Source organism: Cyprinus carpio, chromosome B5 (assembly GCF_018340385.1).
Source record: "Cyprinus carpio isolate SPL01 chromosome B5, ASM1834038v1, whole genome shotgun sequence".
Classification (NCBI taxonomy): Eukaryota; Metazoa; Chordata; class Actinopteri; order Cypriniformes; family Cyprinidae; genus Cyprinus; species Cyprinus carpio.
In genome coordinates, this window is record NC_056601.1 from 9,191,875 (window position 1) to 9,212,452 (window position 20,578).

A 20,578-nucleotide genomic window follows, 5' to 3' on the forward strand; every position below is an offset into this window, starting at 1 on the left:
GCACTCAAATAATCACGATTAATCTGTTCTGTTCAATAGGTTTATCAAAACAAAATCTTTAAGTACTCCCTGGATCAGTAAAGTAGCCAATTAATGTTTGGCAGTTACTGCTCCACAATGCATGTAAACAGAAGTCATATAAACGTTTTATTGGTTTATTTCGTCATTTTCCGTTTTATTGGTATTTAATACACATTATGTGCTTTCAAAGTGGCAAAAAAAATAAAATAAAATAAATAATAATAATAATAATAATAATAAAAAAAAAAAAAATATTGCTGGGTTTATATCATGATCTTTATTGCCATCGTGTGGTGGATTGAAACATAACTAAATTCAATTTAATGAAATTTAGTACTTTTGTACTCTTTTTAAACCATAGTAGGCTTCAATATCAATTACATGAAATCTACCTTGTCTTGTTGACAAGGTAGCTTTACAAATAGAGGTATTTAGCATAAAGTTACATAAAGTAGACCTTAGCTCATACCTTGCCTTAATAATTTGCACTGGAAAAATATTTTCTTACTCTATTTTTTTCTTGTTTTCCAGTATTAATAACATCTAAACAGTCTTAAATCATGATAGATTTACTAGAGAAAAAAGGCAATGGGTAAAAAAAAAATAAAAAAATAGCTTTCTTGTTTTTCCTTTCTTACCCAAATGGCAGATTTATTTTTTCTTTCTTGTTTTAAGCATTAACTTTTGATATATTATTCATAAAACAAGATTTAAAATATTAAGTCATTTTTATTAAGTCATGTTAATTTAAGAATGTTTAGATATTTGTACTGGAAAACCAGACAAATTAGTTAGTGGCCTCTCTCTCTCTCTCTCTCTCTCTCTCTCTCTCTCTTTAATGCTCCTCCTTTTGTCATGCTAATCTAGTTTCTGGGTTAATTTTGTGCTTATCGTTACTGCCTGAACCTGAATACAAATAAATGTATTCAGAGTGAAGGACTGTACGATTTTGTATTTGTTTCCCCAAGGAAAGGGTTGAGAATGCTAATAAATATAAACGGTTCTGGGCAATAAATAATTTAGCATATTTGACGTGACAAAATAATATGTTTATCTCCTTTCTTTGCTATTAGACCGTCAGTTTATCGAAGGCTACTTTTCTGTGGCCTTGTCAGAAATGTCAGTGTTTCATTTCTGTTTTCCAGAAAGCTGCAGCACTGCTGCCACGGTGACATGTATTATAAATGAATGCGGCGAGATGGCTCCGTTCACTTCAGTCTTCATTGTTCATTATGTAGACACAATATTTGACTATATTTTAATATCTGGTTTGGGCGTGATCAACGATCAAAACCTGGATTAGCAAAGTAGGCGTGAATTCTTAGAACAGCGGTTGAGGCAGAGGATGTTTATGCGGCGCTAGGACCCAGGGGACGTGTTCTCGTTCCCACAAGACACAATGCAATTTGCATGCGTTTGTTCTGCAAGGCAAACATTGGTGTATGAGTGAAACCTAAACCCCCGGAAGATCGAGGAACAGACTCTCAGACACGCTTATTGGTGTAGTATCACTATCGTGATGGGAAGCTTCCAGTCTTTGCCGGATGACCATCAATATCGAACCCTGTCACTGAAGACAGGCTGTGAGTATAACTATTATGAAGGGTTTATGTTCAATAAAATTAATAGCCCATTACTTAATAACTGACAAACGCAGCAACATTTACACAGGAAACGTGTAGTGATATAAATCATTTAGTGACATGTCGAAATATCTTCTTTTCACATCTTAAACATCGAGCTGGTGTAATTTACAGCTCTGTACTGCATATGTATTTAGTATAATATTTAGCCTACCTGTTGGAAAACTCTTAAGGCTACCTAATGTTGATATTTTGTTATTAGCATTCATAATTGTTTATGTGCACAAAGGAAGACAAAACTGTAATAGGGATGGACAGTATTTCAAATGCATGTATTTGAAATACAAATTATTATTATTATTATTATTATTATTATTATTATTATTTGCATTTAAACATTTAATCTGAATATTTTTGAATTTTCAAAATACACAAGTTATCAACCTCCTTATTAGACTGCTGATTTCCTGCAGGGATGGGCAGTATTTTAAATAGATGTATTTTAAATACTATGTTGTATTTAAATACCTTTGGAAAAAGTCAAATGTATTTTGTATTTAAATACATTTAATCTTAGTATTTTTGTATTTAGTATTTTTGTATACTTGTTGATACAGGAAATCAGCAGTCTAATAAAGAGGTTGATTGGCAAAAAGTATTTTATGTATTTTGAAACTACAAAAATACTAAGGTTAAATGTATTTATATACAAAATAGTATTTTGTATTTCAAATACATGTATTAACTAGTGGTTATGGATGCTTAGTTTGATACCTCTGTACTGCAGACCCAAAATAGGGACTTAAACAACAAACTGTGTAGCATAAAAAGATGTTAATGCAAACATTCATTGTTTACACACTCATGTTGTTCCAAAGCCATATGACAGATGGACATATTTTCTGGCAGCCTTAATAACTCCTCAATCACCCCTCGCTTTCATCTTCTTCCATGTTAGTGAACAATGACTGATGTTATCAGTCTCTAAAATCACCCTTCTGCTCTACAGAAGAAATAAAGTCATATGGGTTTGGAGCAAAATGAGGGTGAGTAAATGATATCAGAACTTTGTATTTTTGGTTGACTGATCTCTTGAAAGTTACTGCATGTCTCAGGTGATCATTCATAATTCAGTCAGAGGAGTCAGTCAGACAACAGCTACATGTCTGAGGTGTCGTAAAGAAGTTTTAGCAGTTGCGTTAACTTCACACATAGTCCATGCATGGTGCTAGTTGGTGAGTCATCACCTCCATTATTTTCATTCTCTTTCAGTTTCACTGGAGCAGATTGCAATTCTCCACAATCGTTTTAAGCAGCTCAGCCAAAATGAGGAAACATTACGGTAATCTGCAAGTAGTAGCTGTGTGTGGGAGAAGCATTCTGTAGTGTTGTTCAAAATGCCTTTCAAGAATCAAATCAAACCAGTTTTGCTGGTACTGACTTTTAGAAAAATTATTGTTATGCTTGATTCATGTGTCTGTTTAGGTGGTTTGGTTGGTTACACAACATATATTCATACACAAGTATACACAGTACATACAGTACAAAGCATAATGCCTTGCCATTTACCTGTCAAACCTAATTGTTTTGTGTTCTCATTTAAAGGAGAGATGACCTTAAAACAATTCAAGATCTGGAAAGCAACCCAATTCGGTACCAGATTATAGAAGCTTTCTTCGATAGAAGGTTTGTGCTTATTTATATACCTGTTTGGTATTAACAGTGACAAGAGTTATGTGTTGCTTAAAATTATCTCCTTTGAATACCACATCGCATTTTTGAAGTTTCATTAGAAACACCACAAATATCATTCAAAACAAAAAAAAACAAAAAAGGGAAGTCTTGTTGCACTGTGTTGTTTTCTTATTTATATGGCTATCATCTTTGGAAAGGTGGCTTTTGTGATTAAATGTAAAATTAAATGTATTATTATATTATTATTATCAATAATTTTTCATGCCCAAGAATTTTATATTATTTTTTATATGGTACTTATATCACTAATTGTAATAGACTGACTGAATACATTCTTTAAAAAAATAAACAATTCATCTTCTTTAGAAAATAAATATTTTCATTTGTAATATGCAGATCTGCATGCTACAACATTAAGCGTGTGTTTTTTCCAAGTCCCATGGGTCAAAATCATCTGCAAACCACAAACCTGGAGATTAATATTAAAGTTCAATATTCAGGGCTCAGCAAAGCTGTTGATGTAGAGCAATAACACATTACTATCCCCACTTGTTCTTCACAGGAACTTCCAGAAAGATGGTGTGGGATCTGTGGAAGAAATTGGTTTTGAGGAATTCCTTACCGTCATGTCGTACTTCAGAGCACCAGCCCATCATATCACAGAGGAACAGAGAGAAGAAATAAGAAGAGCCAAACTGCGCTGTAAGGGCATGCAGAAATGAAATTCAAAACATTCTCTGGAAACTAGATACTTGGAGATAAAATACCAGTCAACTGAGCCATAAAGTCACAGCAGAAATGATACAGTACTGTCTCTTTCTTAATAGTCCTGTTCAACATGCATGACACAGACAATGATGGAACCATAACACTGGAGGAATACAGACATGTAAGAAATTAGAAATTTTTGTGAAATTTAATCCATCTTTTATAAAATATGTGTACATGTGGGTAGTTCATGATTATCTTCACGGATTATCAGCAGTGTTGTGGTCTCTCTTCTCTAGGTTGTAGAGGAGTTGTTGTCCCGTAGTGGAGCTCTTGGAAGAGAGACAGCTAAGGGCATTGCAGATGCAGCAATGCTGGAGGTTGCCAGTATCTCAGTAGGTCCCATGGTATGTTATTTAGAGGCTAGATCACCAACATTGCATGGAGACAATATATCAATATTATTTCAATATATCTGTAAAGTTGTAATCTGAATGTATAAGAATTTTTCATATTTTCGAGTTCAGTAAAATAATAATAAAAACAGTTCATGTCAATGGTGCCACATGAAGCACTTTTTTTGTTAAGTGAGTGACCTGGGGTACTCTAGGTTTCACCTTTTTGTATTTTAAGAATTGGAGAAAAAATTATTCATCCATTTATTCATTTGATATATAATTGATATATAAATTATTATGTCCTTGATTGGATGTCACCATATGGAAGATGTAATTCTTCACACACACACACACACACACACACACACACACACACACACACACACACACACACACACACACACCACACACACACACACACACACACACACACACACACACACACACACACACACACACACACACACACACACACACACACACACACACACACACATTTGTTTCTGTCAATTGTGGGGACTTTCCATAGACTTCTATTACTTTTATACTGACCAAACAATATGTTCTATCCCCTAACCCAACTCTTACCCTAAACCTCCCCCTTACAGAAAACCTGTTTGCATTGTTACACTTTCAGATAAGAAATAGTAAGCATTTTACTGTTTTTAGTCATTATTTTTCCTTGTGTAGGCGGCTGGCCGGACCCCACAAAGTAGCATAAACAAGTACACACACACACACACACACACACACACACACAATCTCTTGCTGATTTGTCTGTTTGCTTGCTTTTTTTTTCAGGCACCCGATGAGTTCTATGAAGGAATAACATTTGAGCATTTTTTGAAGGTTTGTCAGTTTGTTCATTTATATGCACAAGCCATATGGTCTAATTTAGCATTTGCCTATTTTATTAAGGCAAAAATTCTGTTTTGCAGAATCACATGTATCACATACAAGATGTTGTATAATTTGATCACATAAGACTTGCTTTACTGATATAACACTCTCTTTCCTGGTTTCCTGCTCAACAGATTCTTAAAGGAATTGAAATTGAGACGAGAATGCACATTCGCTTCTTAAACATGGACACAGCTGTTTTTTGCAAGCAGCATTCTGTCTAGGTACTGCCTGTAATGTATATTTTCCGGTAAAATAAGCACTTTATTAGATGAGGCTGGTTTAGAATAGTTTGGTTAGATCTCTAGTTCTATGAACTATTTGTAGGATGTGGAGAGTGTGTATTTTACAAAGGTTGAAAAGCAATAAGAAAAGTGTGTATTGATATTTGAAACTCCATGCTTTGCATGCACATATTACATAATTATGGTACAATAAAAATAAAACTATGCAGGCATGTTAATTTATTTTACTTATTTTTTTGTAATTATTTTTATTATATCTTTATTCTAATTTAATATTCTAAAATATCTCTTAATTCTAAAATAACCTATATACCCTACTATTCCCAAAAAAAGTTGAATGCTTATAACCAAATGCAATCATAATATATTTTCACTGACATAATAATCCTGAACAGAGAAATCATATTATTAACACTGTGATATAGCAATAGCAATATTTTGTGTGCTTTTTTATGTGCAATTCTAATCAATAAAAAAACAATACTTGAATCCATAGTCTCAAAAAAAAAGAACTGCAGTTACTCCTATCAACCAGCAGATATCGCTAATGTCACACCTTTGTTTATGTCAGTCGCTATAGAAATACTCAGGTACTTGGACAACCAATAAGCATGTTTCAGCACGTTCTTGCAAGGGCAATTAGAAGTGTATCACCAAATATTGCATTACAAACAATACAAAATATTCTAAAACAATTAATGACACTATGACAACGATAATCTGTAACTGCTAGTTTACACCAAATACCTTTAATTAATATCAGCAGCAGTCATAGAGCTGAAGTTGTGCTGTGTTAGCAGTTATAAATAGCACATGGATTGTACAGATGTAGGTTAAACAGTAGAAATTAACTGTGTAGAGCATTTTATTTGCAAAAATGAAACTGGCATTTACTCTGTGAAAGTGCAAAAATGTCTCAAAATGAATTCATGTTTCTTCTGTTAACCTTAAAAAGGGGAAAAAAGGGAAAATGTATGTGTGTATATTGTGTATTTGTTTATTTTGTAAATTTGATTCTTGAATTTAAAACAATAAAACGGTATCTTGCAACACTGAAGACTTTTTGTAATGCACTGCTGTTTTTTTCCCCTGACAATTCAAAGCATTTCTCAGATCTCTTCAGTATTTGACGGTAAAAAGACGATGATCACTTTCATATTTCATGTGAAAGTGTCAAGTGAGGTTGCCAGCACTAGACAGGAAAGAAGTTCTTACAAAAGCACCTGTTTTGATTGTATGTTATTTGATTAGGGGGTCTTCCCCACCACAAGCTGCCTCTGAAAAGCTGTGACACATTATCCTAATTTTCAGTTTCATGAAAAGATGTGCCACTCCCTTGGTTTGCTAGTAAGCAGGCACCGCTACAAAACCCCCATCTGTGCTTTTACAGAAATCAGCTTTTCAGACATCAGGAAGTTTGATGCAGTGTCTCATATCAAACATCACCGGGTTGTTTGCTACAGATGTTTTGCAGCTTCAGGACAGATGTTTCCAGGGCCATTCAGCTGCTAGAGATCATTATGAACAATGTGCTGATTAAAAAGTTTAAAAACTCCTGCCATTAGGCTTAGAAATAGTGGAAAAAAAACTCTCTGGATTGTGTAATGTAAGAGTTTGGTGGATCTGCATGATTAGTAAGAAGGCAGGACAGCCCAGACAAAACTTATCAGTGTAGACACTGGCGATTTGTCTGATTTGCACTGTGCACTGTTTTTGGTATGCACAGAACACTTGTACTTTTATGGCATCTGAATAAAGATTGCTTCACAAACAGAAGGAAACATTTTAGTGAATCTATGTCCTTCGTAGTCAGATCTTCTGAGGCTTGTAGGCTAGAGTGTTCCACAACATTAGATTCTTAAATAAGATGGACTAGTGCATGGCTAAATCATAAAGGTTTCCTCCCCTGTGCTTACGGCATGAAAATACTATTAAAATTGTCATTTGAAAAATACTTTATTAAAAAAAGTCTTTATATTAAATAGCTTTTTATTAAAACAATACAGTGAATGACAATAGTCTGCGGTTTTCCAGTAGTTTACATTATGTACAGTTTAGCTTTTTTACCTTATTTTTTCCCCCATTTGTTTTTACACCCCCCCCCCCCCCCATTATTTTCAACTTTTTTTTGTCTTGCATTAATGAAATTTCTGCAGCATTCATTGACACTTTCGGCACTGCTAACCTTCTGATATGTAGTATTGTGCCGGGAAGGACCTGCACTGATTCAGTATGACAATGCATCTAAATATTTAATTGAGATAAGTGTAAAAGACATTGCTTTTTCCTACTGAATATTGTAATAGCATAATAAAGCGTTTGGGGATTGCTGATGAAGCATTTTTCTTCTTGTCCCTGTTTTTCCTGAAAAACGTTGCCATGCACAACTTGACCTATAATGAATCTTCCTGCTTCTATTTCCACAGAAGCGTGTGACTAGGGCAAAGTGCCTGAGATGGCAATTTTTTTCTTCTTCTTACTGAAATCACCCACTCACAACATCTAATTAATAAATCAGACAAAACATTTACCATTATTTTATTGATACCATGTGTCCTAAGTGGTTATGTAGTTTTGCATGTTGTTTGGTGTGATATAATGCTATGATATTGCTATTGTGCTATGATTTTGTTGTTATTTAAAGTGTCAGCAATATACTAAATGGAAAGAAAGGAAGAAGCACTTTTGAATGCCCATGTGTGCAACTTTGCAACATTTGTAGACAGTGTAAGAACAAGAACAGAAGTTTCTTTTTGTTTCGTTTATTTTGAAGGTGGAATGCAAAGTAATTTACATCATGACATACTGTACATACTGGGTTCATATAAATAAGTATCAAAATATATACATACATTCATAATCACGATATTCACAGAAAGCATTCATGAAATGTACAGACCTCAGTCTGTTAATTATAAGAGGAATGGCTTGAGATTCACTCACAGGGACACAAACACACACACACACACACACACACACACACACACACACACACACACACACACACACCACACACACACACACACACACACACACACACACACACACACACACACACACACACACACACACACACACACACACACACACACATATTCATACCTTGTGACAGGGGAGACGGCTAGCCAGTTTTTTTTTTCCCCTTTCTGATGTGGTGAAATGAATGCGTCATTATGGGCTGATATCAGTCTCTTGCACTTCCTGTCTTCTAAAATGGTCTCAACTGAAGGCGATGTCTCAGACATATACATTTTACTAGGTTATTCAGGTCATGCTATAGACGTTAGCATTGACCACAAAAGCCAATATGGCTAAAGTGTGACATCACAGTTAATAACTGCAGATTTCTTTGTAATCAAAACAATTGCCTGTGACGACATATATAACATCATAGAGTGTTGTTAGGAAATCCTGAGTAACTAGAGTGGTTCTGAGCCTTCTTTCTTGCAGGGCAAAAAGCAACAAGTGTTTAGTCATACTGTTTACAGTTTTGATGACAGCTGTTGCTCTATAACTAAATCGAATTAAAATATTTTTACTGTACAATAATTCAAGGAACCACGACAGTCTATTACAGCCAAGTAACAGTATCCACTCTTGTCCTTTTGGAAAAAAACAACAACAACAACAACAAAAAGAAAACAATTTGTATCACTTCACTTTTTGTCCACATACAGTATATGGATATGACAGTTAGGACAAAAATAAATTATATTCATAAATATATCAACAAAAACATACTCTGGACATCTCTTCAACAGATATAGATGTACAAAAATAAATATGAATAAATTATGTCAATATTGTTTTATGCCACAGAACAGAGTTCATAAAGAACCATTTTTGGTCCTCTGTTTGCACATTTTCCCCTTAAGAGACTTCTGTTCTTGAACTGCTTGACTAAGGAGCTCCTGAAGCCGAGACAGAACAATGCATCCATAGGCTTTCTGCTGGAAAATATTTTGAGCGGGGGGAATTCCCGTTGACCTTTCAGCTGGCTCAGGAATGGGTATATTTGGCTGCAGGATTTGTAAGATACAGTTCACCCTCTGAGCGATGTGGTGAACATGTGTAATCATACTGTGAAGCCCCTCCACCACAGGGTTTATTGGAGGATTTAAGTCTTTCTGCTGCTCCATCACTGTCTTCATGTGCGGAAGAAACTCTTTCAGGTGGGTATAAACACTTAAGATGCGCTCCGACATGGTCTGGCCAGAGATGGTTGATACTGGAACATTGTCCATTTGCATATCGCAGATCAGGTCTGCAGAATCTCCTTGACTGGCTTTCTGATTGAGAGGAGACAAGAGTCTTTAAGAACCCCGGTTCTTATCAATTTTAGTTGTTTTGTCTTATGATAGATCTTTTTAAGTCATCTTGAGGCCCCCTAGTGGGGGTTAAGAACCAGTGGCCTAGACAGAAACTGATTCTTGGAAAAAAAAAAAAAACTCTTTGACACATAGACCTATTCAGTGTCATGACTGTCTTTTGCATAACCCATATTTAACTATTCATCTGAAAGATTAATTTCCACATTTTATGTCTATTCATGTACTGTATATACTGTCAAAGAGCTAAATTTACAGTTCCCACATATTCCCACCCACTCTCAAAACAGCCCAGTTTTGTCAATGGAAGGAATCACCTCACTGTCGAAACCACCCAAGCAACTGTTGACCATATTAGGCTCACATTGTCAGAGCATCTCTTCTTTGTTGTACCAATCACAACTGATTTAGGACCACTGACGTAAATGTCATTTGCAAGGTTAACAATTATACTTTCAAAAAAGTAACTATAGAAAGAGAGTACTTACATATGTTTCTAAAAGATCTGCAGACCTTTTGCTCATCAACCTAGTGAGCTTCAGACTACGGTGAAGAAGCTGGCTGCATTTCTCATTCTTGCATGACATTGTTGGATGCACTAACTCAACAGCAATCAAGATGAGGATAGGGAGGATTATTCCTGAATAATAGTAATAAAAAAAATTGTCATTAAAGTCATGTTCAGCAAAATATATTCCTTTTTTATGATGACCTTTTCACATGCAGTAGTAGATCTTTAGCTTCACATTCACTGCTGTCAGAATGACCAGATGTCATGCGATCACATGCAACATACTTTAACAAATATGCATGTTTTGTTTATGTATATTGTAATTGGGTTATTAATCAAATCACAGCATTAACAATGTTCCATGTCTGACCATTGTTAAGCATGCCTGTAAGCATATTGTTATGTGTGCAGTGTGGATGTAATACTTACTGAATTTTGCTTGTGATCTCTGAGATAGGCAGACCATGTTCATAACATGACAATTCATTCTCCGTTCACAGACAAAGTTTCAAACTGGTCATGATCACAACTCTGAAAAAGTTTTTAAAGACTGAAAACCACACATTTGTCATTGGAAGGAAATGACGCGGCCAGCTTTCTGAGGCAACAAGAGTTCCCAGAATTTTTTTTTCTTTTTGCGTCTTCATTATCACATGTACTATGTGTAATGTTCCCTCCTTCTTTAGCTGCCACCCAGTTTTTGTGTTGCTGTATCTCCTTACGTGATGCAGAGTCTGGATAGGTTGAGCAATCATGTCTATTTGTCTTAGCTAATTTACATTTAATGTCATAGGCAAAAATGTCATGAGATTTTACTCTTACCTCTCATATCTTAAAAATAATTTTGTTGCGCAATGCTACGTGTATTTGGGATAACACTAAATAAGCAGATTACTTTTATTCATTAACATTTGGTGCAAGTATACCCTTGGATTTTGAGATCAGTCTTTTCTGACATTACATTATGTTTATCATCGTGTTCAGTCAATAACAATGCTCTAAATTTGACAAAACCATGTCAAAAACAACAAAAATTTGAAAAGCAACCACCATACAGCACAGCGCTTCTTGTTCTGAACTCCATGCTTGTTGGTTCAACAGGAAGTGGTCTTGTAATAGGAGAGTAGTTTCTCAGCACTAGATTTTCAGTGATACCTTTCAATCTTTTAACGCAAAAGCACAAAGTTGGGAATTTCAGCCACCTATATTCAGACAAGGAAGGAAGATGACAAAAGACTTTGCTGTTCAACTTCTGAGTGATGCAATTGCATTTTTGAGGCATGGAGAATGACTAAAGTGGACAAAAACATGCATCTGATGTTAACTGAACTAAGCTTTATTTTGAATCTTTATGACTCAGGCCTACAAGGGAATCCCTAGAGCCAAAAGTTTAGAACTTGCACAAATTTACTATAGTCCCCCAATTAAAGGCTGAGCTCACAGCCACATCTGTAAAAATATATTCTTATGCTTAGGCAAATAAATGTAATTTCTTGGGTAAGAAGTCTGTTGTTCCTGCATAAGTGTGACACTGATGTGGTAAGTCACTGGGGAAATCAGTGTCTTCTCAGCAAAACACAGGTAATTGAAGTTCAGTACCTGGTACTTTCCACAATTCTTACCAAAAAAAAAAAAAAAAAAAAAAATACATGTACTATAGGTAAAGTGTCGTGGGAAGGAGGAGAAACTGTAAGTATTGGGTTTGCCCTTTTATGCTGACTGTGGTCACTTTCCCCTGTATTGGTATTGTTGTTTTAACATCCTGGGGTTTGGATGTGGGTGTGGCAGCCCAGTCTTGAGAACAGTATAGGGCCACTTTCTACCAAGGCACCCCCCCCCCACCACCACCAATGTTTACCAACTCCAGCCAACTCTTTGGAAGTGAGACTGTGTAAATTCAGCAGTATTCATGCAGACAGGTCTGCTTTTTTATTAGGTACAAAAAGATCAAAGACAATTTCTCTTAACCTCTTAACCACACAGGAAATGCTTTACTTGACAGTCTTATAGGAAATCCCCCAGTCTCCTTCAAGTATTTCTCATCATTATCTATTTAGGCTTTTCACCTAAAAAAAAAATTACGTAGAATCTGACCTAAAGTGCAACCATTAAAGTTTAGGTAGTTCTAATTGTGTTAATTGAGACATTTTGCTGACATTCACAGTATTGTATAAAATATATGAATGAAAATAGTATTAAATGTATGAATGAAATGTAAATGAGAGGTTAGGCTAAATTATGTTTTAGTATTTTAGCCTACAGTATGTGTGTAAAATAGCCTGGCTTCCAGAAGACAGAAAAGACTCTAATTATGAGTGCATCACAATTCTCAAAGGTACTATTGTTTTCTTTACATGTAAAACTTTTTTTAAATTAGCACAAAAATCACCAAGAGCACTTTATAGCGCGTAGCGTTGGAAACGTTAAAAGTTTAAGACGCGCACGCGTTCTTTCCGCTGATTGCCCGTGGTAGGCATTGCGTAACTCACTCTATCCCACCGGATCTGTTTGCTTCCTCCTCCTCCTCCTCCTCCTCCTTCTTCTTCTCAGGAAGTGCAGCCGCTAGTCTGAAGAGAGGCTCCGGACTCCCGCTCTCGCCGTACCGAGCGTCATCCATCGCGATGCCCGTGAGCGACACACGCCAGTAACTGATGAAGGCTGAAGAGGATGCGCTGGAAACAGCAGGCTGTATGCGGGCAGCAGGGAGACGCAGCGGCATCATCCTCATCCTCAGCATCAGCAGCAGGGCGCTCGGTTAGCGCCCACCCCCATTCACTTCGTCTTTTCCTCCCCCCTGCAGAAGCATGCTTGCGTGAGGGATGAGGCTGGAGACAGGGACATCAGGCCAGAGCTGCGGCCTTCTTCTTTTCACAAGAGCCGGGCTCGCCATCGTCGCAGCAGCATCCGCCAACGCTTTGCCATCATCACACCAGCATCTTTGGTAGGCAGTCTATCTCTCCTCTTCCGCTCGCCGTTTTTGCATTAGAAATGCAGGCCTGCCATGGTCATCCACTCAACCCCACATCAGTAGCCATGGCAACCACATCCTGTTAATAAGCGCTTTTTCACCCGTTCCCCCCGTCTTTCTGTCTCCGGAGCGCAGGCATATTTTACGCTTCATTTTTGTTGTAGTAAAGATATTAATTTTGCTGGTATCCGAGCTATTTTCTGGAGCTGTACATGATGTACAGGATTTTTTTCTCTCTCCACATATATAGATTCTTTATAGAATGCAAACTAAGTCAGACGTTTTTCACACACACACACACACACACACACACACACACACACACACACACACACACACACACACACACACACAGAGAGAGTTTCAGTTCATCTTTAAAACAGCATATTTTCTTTTATATTTGCATTTTGATTCAGTCAGTACCAAAATTAGCCATTATATTTAGGCACAGTGTGTTCAACCCATCAAGATGAAGCTGATTAGCTATGAAATCTTTCTTCAATGTCAAATTAAATGAAGCTAAATGCTAAGTAAAATGCAAAATAGATGCATGTGTTAAAAAATAACGAGGTCTTCCCCATTTGTGAGATCTACCCTGACACAGACTCTGTTTAAAACCTGTTTTGCTCAATGAAATGTGTAAGGCAGGCTTCATAATATCTGGTAGCTGACATGTGCTGAAATTTAACATCTGAAATGATTTTACTATTTTATTTAATTTTTGAAAATCTGTATGCAAGCAGTTTTTATGATCTCATACTGAATTGCAAACTACATGGAATATTTTTAATTTCTAAATTAATTTGCCACACCACATGATCATTTATAATGAACCAATCATAAGTATAATATGATTATAGTGAAACACCAAACAGGGAAATCACAATATATTGGTTACTTTTCTTTATGCATGCATATCAATTTTAACCTAAAATTTTGATATTGATAAACACATTATGCATAACTTTTCATGTATTCTGTAGCACCTGTTGTCCAAAGTTTTATACATGGATATTTCTTATAAACATGGAGACTTTAAAAAAAAAAAAAAAATCCATTCTGTAACATCATGTTAGTTGTGAACCAAAAAAAAAAAAAAAAAAAAAAAAATATTTCAAAAACTATACAAACTGAAAATATTTTATAGAAACCTTAAAGGCCTAATATATCAAACAATGCAGATAATTATATACAGAATTTCTCTACTTAATACCCAAATTTTTATTGGTTATATAATAATTTATATATAGTTACATATTTTTAACCATATAACATATATATATAACCATTTATTCAGAATTTCTGAATATATCACAATTTTAGAGAAATGACAAGAAAGTCACTTACTTTACAGAACTGGTCGTTTTAAGGTTAAAGTCAACTTTTAACTTACAGTTATCTAAAGATCTTTCATCTCAAGGTTTAAAAGATGAAAAGAGAAAATAAACTTTCATTTTCTTGCTTGCCTTGCCTGACCTTTGACCCCCCCCCCCCAACACACTGTGTGTTTGCAGGTCAGTGAGCAGATCCAGGAGCATGAGCAGGAAGTTGTGCGGCGCGAGCAGATGTCAGGGTATAAGCGCATGCGGCGGCAGCACCAGAAGCAGCTGATCGCCCTGGAGAACAGGCTAAAGGCCGAAATGGATGAGCACAAGCTCCGGCTACAGAAGGAAGTGGAGACCCAGGCCAATAACACCTACATTGAATTGGAGCGGCTGGCCAAAAAGCAAGCTGCACAACTGGACAAGGAGGTGTGTGCTTCTACTTTACACTTTGTGGACAGGGTTTTAAAAAAGTTTAAAAGATGTCACATTTTTTTGTCTGTAAGTCGATATAAATATAGTGAACAAGCCATGGGGTCCAGAGGCGGAAGACCACATTCAAAATCTAATTTCAACTTAGAAATAAACAGAAAGTTTTAATAGTTTCATTACGTGGATTTTAATGAAATGACTCAAATCACGGTGATGACAAAATAACATCACTTTACTAATGCATAGCTGACCACAGTGAAATGTTGTGATACTTATCCTCCTTTGGGCCTAGATGATTAATTTGTAAGTGGTTAACGCTGCAAAACCAGATGCTATTTCTGTTATCTCTCAAAAATGAAAGCCTCGGCAGCTGAAGAAAAAAGAATCCAGCAACAGATCTTGGTCCAGCAGAAGAAGGAACTGACCACCTTCTTGGACACACAGAAAAAGCAGTACAGACTATGCAGAGAAAGAATGAAAGAGGTGAGATCAGAATAAGTCAATGAATTCACAGAACACAGTACAAACTTTTTATGTAGGGGCCTCACTCTTCAGGGCCCAATGAGAATTTTTAGTGGGCCTTCTTTGTCACAGGGCCCTTAACAACAATCATCTAATTTGTTCTACATATAATAGGAAATGAATGAAGACTCCGATACACCAAAAGAGGAGAAACAGGAGCGCTTGTCTCGGCATAAGGAAACAATGCAGCGCTCCCAGGCTGAGGAGGAGGCCCAGCTGTTGAACCAGCAAAGACTGGTTTACGAAAGGAGCTGCCGTGCTCTAAAAAGAAGAAGCCTTATCAAGAAGCACGAGTTTGAACAGGAGCAAATGCGGGAGGCAAGAAATAATATGAGTCACAACAAAGAATATCTCAAGCACATTTTTTTGTCCTTGTCAATTTTGAGGTTTCATTTAGACATAGGACTGATATCCAGGTTATTGTTTGAAGAAAAATATACATACAGTATATACTTCCGTTCAAAAGTTTGGGTGTATGTTATTTGTATTCATGTCATTCTTCTAGTTTTCTATTTTAGTATATTTAAAATGTAATTTATTCCTGTGGTGGCAAGGCTGAATTTTGATCCTTCACATGATCCTCCAGAAATTATTCTAATATGCTCATTTAGTACTTAAGTAACATTTCTTATTATTATCAATATTGAAAACAGTTGTGCTGCTTCAAATGTTTGTGGAACTGTGTTTTTGTGGAATATTTTCTCAGGATTCATAAATGAACAGAAAGTTAAACAGAACAGCATTTATTTGAAACAAATCTTTTGTGACAATGTTAAAGTCTTTACCGTTACTTTGAAGTAATTTAATGCATCCTTGCTGAACAAAAGTATTAATTTCTTTCAAAATCTTACTGACTCCAAGCTGTTGAAAGGTACAGTAGTGTGTATATAATAGTCTGAAGTTTGAAATTTATTTACAAAATCACAAAAAAAACCAACAAAGACACATAGTTCTTTTTAAAAACCTTATCCTTTTTTTGTGGTGTTGTACAAACTATTTAAATATTAATCATAAATGACATGCTATTTGTGTTAAAGGAGCTTAACAAGAAGAAGACACAAAAAGAAATGGAGCATGCATTGATGATCAGGCAGGATGAGTCCACCCAAGAGCTGGAACAGCGGCAACTACAAACCTTACAAAGGCTACGCTTTGAGCTGATGCGCCACCAGCATCAAACTGAGTTGGAGAACCAGGAGGAGTACAACAGTCGACGGCAGAGGGAGCTACACAGGAAGCATGCACTGGAACGCCGACAGCAGCCCAGGAACCTTAAGGTAAACTGCACAAATTGTAATGGTAGGTAGAAATAACAAAAAATATAAAGGGAAGAAAATTGACACGAAAGAGAGATAACAATAGAAAAGCCAAAAGCATAATTGTATTTAGACTTTGTATGATGCATTAATCTCCTCTCATTACAGACATTGGAAATGCAGATCAAAAAGCAATTCCAAGATACGTGTAAGGTGCAAAACAAGCAGTACAAAGCTCTGAGGAACCATCAGCTGGAGGTCTCCCCGAAGAGTGACCACAAAGCCATCCTGAAGTCTCTGAAGGAGGAACAGACCCGCAAGCTCGCACAGCTGGCAGAACAATATGAGCAAAGCATTAATGAGATGATGGCCTCTCAATCGGTAAAGTACACAGTCACCAGAGGAAAGCAACCCTTTAATGGTGAAACCACATATTTTGTACTTGTATCGTAGGTTATGTTGTGTTTCCATGTTTTATGGGGACATTCCATAAGGATAATGGTTTTTATACTGTACAAACTGTATTTTCTACCCTACACCTAAACCTACCCCAAGGTCAAAATATACTGGTATTACCCTCCTTGTGGGGATATTTGGTCCCCATAACGTGATAAATACCAGGTACACACACACAAAATTACACTGCTTTTTTTGGAAATGGAGAGAACCTGATAAAATAGAGATTATTTTCATATACAGTCAGATGGTCTTTTCTCACATTTCACTTACCAGTGAGAAACATTTCAAAAAGCAGCTACCTGCCAAGACCGTTTGTGAGGTTTCCATCTAGTGGCTATAGAGGGAAATTAATTTCCAAAACCAAGCCAAAAACTACTTACAGTACATGCACGACCAGTTTTCCAAATGAAAACTGATGATATTGTTAAGTGTTATATTTCATATGTTATATTGTTATATCATCAATATTGTTTTTATTCACTACTGACTACTATAGAAGATGACTCATTACTCAATACTACATAAGATATACTATTACAGTTTTTGTTGTTATTTTAAATTTGACTTGATTTCTATATTTTCTGTTTACATTTCAATTTTAGTTAATGTTTTAGTAATTTTGTAGCATTTAAGGTTTCATTTATTTAGTTTTAATTATATAGTACTCTAGCTGAAAAAAAAAATTTCTTTATCATTTTATTTTAGTTAATGTTTATTTTATTTCAAGTAATGAAAATGATTTTTTTTGTAAGGAGCTCACAATATTAACCATGCAATAATCCCCATCAGTGTTTGAGAAAATAACTGCAGCATGAAACTCTTTCAGTTACGTTTAGATGAAGAGCAGGAGGCTGAATGTCAGGCTTTAAGGCAGCAGCTGCATCAGGAGATGGAGCTCCTCGATGCCTACCAGAACAAAACGAAGGCGCAGATGGAGGCCCAACATGAGCGTGAGGTGCAGAAGTTGGAACAGAAGGCATCCTTGCGCCGGGCTCACTTGGAACAGAAGGTGAGCTGTTTTTTTTCTCTTTTTTTACAGTAAATGTACCTCTGTAATTCATAGGATAGGTTTGCCCATAACTGGTCAAATAAATAAATCATACCTGAAATGCCTAGTAAACAGTCTGTCCACACCTCTGGCCACAGATTGAAGAAGAGCTGGCCTCACTTCATAAGGAACGAACTGAAAAAATCAAGCATTTATTTGAGCGTCAGGAGCGAGAACTGGAGATGTTTGATATGGAGAGCGCGCGGCTAGGATTCGGAAGCTTGGCCTCATTTGACTTTCCCAAGGATGAGGCCAGATGATCCAACAGAGGTCAAAGGGACTGTTCAACACTGATGTCCTTTGACGCATTGTGCCTGCACTGTCCCTGATTGTTGGATTCGCCAAGATCACCCAAACAGTGACAATGCTGGATAAATATCTTTTAACTCTCATCGGCTGTGAGAACTTCCCTGAGATTCTGAAAGGAGAAACTAAACAGCCACAGACACAAAAGTGGTTTGGTGTTGCATCACTGAGCTCATAAACCAAGAAGAAATATCTAGACAAACTGACCTTTTCTCCATGCCATTGTCCCACTTTTGGTATTAAATTAGTTATTTCAGGATATTTTAGTACAAGAAAGCACTTTGATATGTTAAGTATGATGCCATCATGTAAGGTGGATATGAAGTGTGGAATGCCTTTGGCTTCATCAAAGGACATTGCGACAGTAGAATGTGTCCTGCGTCTTCACCGTGGCTATTAGCTGTTTTGTATGTATCACAGAGAATGTTGATGAAAACTTTACGCAGAAGCAGATTTTGAAGCAGTGTCTGATTTTAAAATATGGTGAATACATTAAGAGCATTTAATTAATTTCATATTGTGGAACCCACGCTTTATTTCTTTTTACTTCGAAAAAGGACAAAAAACTAAAAATGTATTCATTGTTCAGTATCCTAAATGAATTGGCATTAGTTTTATCAGGATGTGGATTTATTACATTGAATCAGTTCTGTCAGAGTTACTGGTATTATTGCATGCACTTTAAAAGACAAATTCAGGTTGTGAAGTGGAGCATGAATCTGTCCGAGATTTTAGCCGTGTACAAATAAAAGTGGTCATAGCAGTTTTGTTTTCATGGCTATTGATACTGAACATAAGCTTTATCTTTGATATAAACACCCGCCAAATTGCCAAATGCCTTTAAGTTATGTTGATGAATGTTTTTGTTTTCCTTATTTTGCACAATTTGTTGAATTGTGATTCATTCAATGTGGACTTATCACTGCTCTTGTACAGGGAAAATGTTGCAATTTGTGTTGTACAAATTTTATATAAATATTTGTATATGATAACCTAAATAGGGTTTACATATGTATTGATCAATCATTGCCAACAAAGATCTATGGAACTCTTGTTCAATGAAGGCAGAGGAATGAAAACTTATTTTTGTAAGTAAAATAGAAAGGAACTTATATTCTCGTGCATCATGTGACAGCCTACATGTTTGGTGGAGCTATAATGTGAACACCTCTGTGTAACAGAGTTCATGGCTTGCTGTCATTTAAGAAAGACACCACTCCAGCAACTAGTAGAAGGGGTTCAGTTTGAGTTTGATTTCACAACAACATGTACTTTATAGGCAGATTTGTGGTGTGTAATAAAATATACTTTGGGCCTGACCAACTATTATCTTTTATAAACTCTGACTTTTACCCTCATTATTCATGAGTGTCTCAAAATGTTTTATCATTGGGATATACAGTATCGGGATGGTTTCCTGTTACTGTCATTTAGGGTCTCTTCCCCAACAAAGCCATTGTTTAAACTGCCGTGATGTTTTAACAAATAAACAATGAAGTTTTGATCAGCTAACGCCATGCTGAGATACATTGAGCAGTTTCTTAAAAGTTATAGACTGATGCCAAGACTGTTTATTTATTTATTGTGGTTGCTGATGTTAATGAAACAAAAGATCTGCCTTTCTGTCTGTTTTCTAGTGCATATTGTTCAGTAGTTCAGTTCATTATGCACTTAAGCTACTATAAATATGATGACAGTGTGTTTGATACCCTGTCTTCTCCATAGCTTCACATCCTGGTCAGATAACCTCCTTTGATTTGCTTTTTAGCACTTCTTCCTCCCTCATCTCAGCCCCCATAATATGTAATATGTTTAGTGTATAGTTAAAGTTTGTTAGTTTGTAAATTTAAAAAATTAGAAAACAGGGAAAACTGTA

General features: G+C 36.1%; 3 protein-coding genes across 4 annotated transcripts; 2 read left to right on the forward strand and 1 right to left on the reverse strand.

The window, feature by feature from the left end:
- Nucleotides 1-1,202: 1,202 nt before the first annotated feature.
- LOC109096975 (calcineurin B homologous protein 3-like) lies at nucleotides 1,203-5,768 on the forward strand. 2 transcript variants are annotated; one of them, XM_019110668.2, is made up of 8 exons: nucleotides 1,203-1,604; nucleotides 2,877-2,946; nucleotides 3,210-3,290; nucleotides 3,862-4,001; nucleotides 4,127-4,188; nucleotides 4,307-4,414; nucleotides 5,207-5,254; nucleotides 5,440-5,768. In XM_019110668.2, the coding sequence occupies exons 1-8, from the start codon at nucleotides 1,541-1,543 to the stop codon at nucleotides 5,527-5,529; spliced, it is 663 nt and encodes a 220-aa protein (XP_018966213.1). In that variant the 5' UTR covers nucleotides 1,203-1,540; the 3' UTR covers nucleotides 5,530-5,768. The 2 variants fall into 2 exon arrangements, with proteins under 2 accessions (XP_018966213.1, XP_042580085.1); XM_042724151.1 differs by lacking the exon at nucleotides 1,203-1,604 and adding an exon at nucleotides 2,361-2,650.
- A 2,528-nt stretch (nucleotides 5,769-8,296) lies between these two features.
- LOC109096973 lies at nucleotides 8,297-11,598 on the reverse strand. The gene is made up of 3 exons (XM_019110664.2): nucleotides 10,819-11,598; nucleotides 10,367-10,518; nucleotides 8,297-9,839 (listed from the first exon to the last, which is right to left on the reverse strand). The coding sequence occupies exons 1-3, from the start codon at nucleotides 10,874-10,876 to the stop codon at nucleotides 9,378-9,380; spliced, it is 672 nt and encodes a 223-aa protein (XP_018966209.1). The 5' UTR covers nucleotides 10,877-11,598; the 3' UTR covers nucleotides 8,297-9,377.
- A 1,340-nt stretch (nucleotides 11,599-12,938) lies between these two features.
- Nucleotides 12,939-20,060, forward strand: taok3b (TAO kinase 3b). The gene is made up of 8 exons (XM_042724135.1): nucleotides 12,939-13,330; nucleotides 14,872-15,108; nucleotides 15,466-15,594; nucleotides 15,748-15,951; nucleotides 16,671-16,910; nucleotides 17,058-17,270; nucleotides 18,175-18,357; nucleotides 18,495-20,060. The coding sequence occupies exons 2-8, from the start codon at nucleotides 14,923-14,925 to the stop codon at nucleotides 18,654-18,656; spliced, it is 1,317 nt and encodes a 438-aa protein (XP_042580069.1). The 5' UTR covers nucleotides 12,939-13,330; nucleotides 14,872-14,922; the 3' UTR covers nucleotides 18,657-20,060.
- Nucleotides 20,061-20,578: the final 518 nt, after the last annotated feature.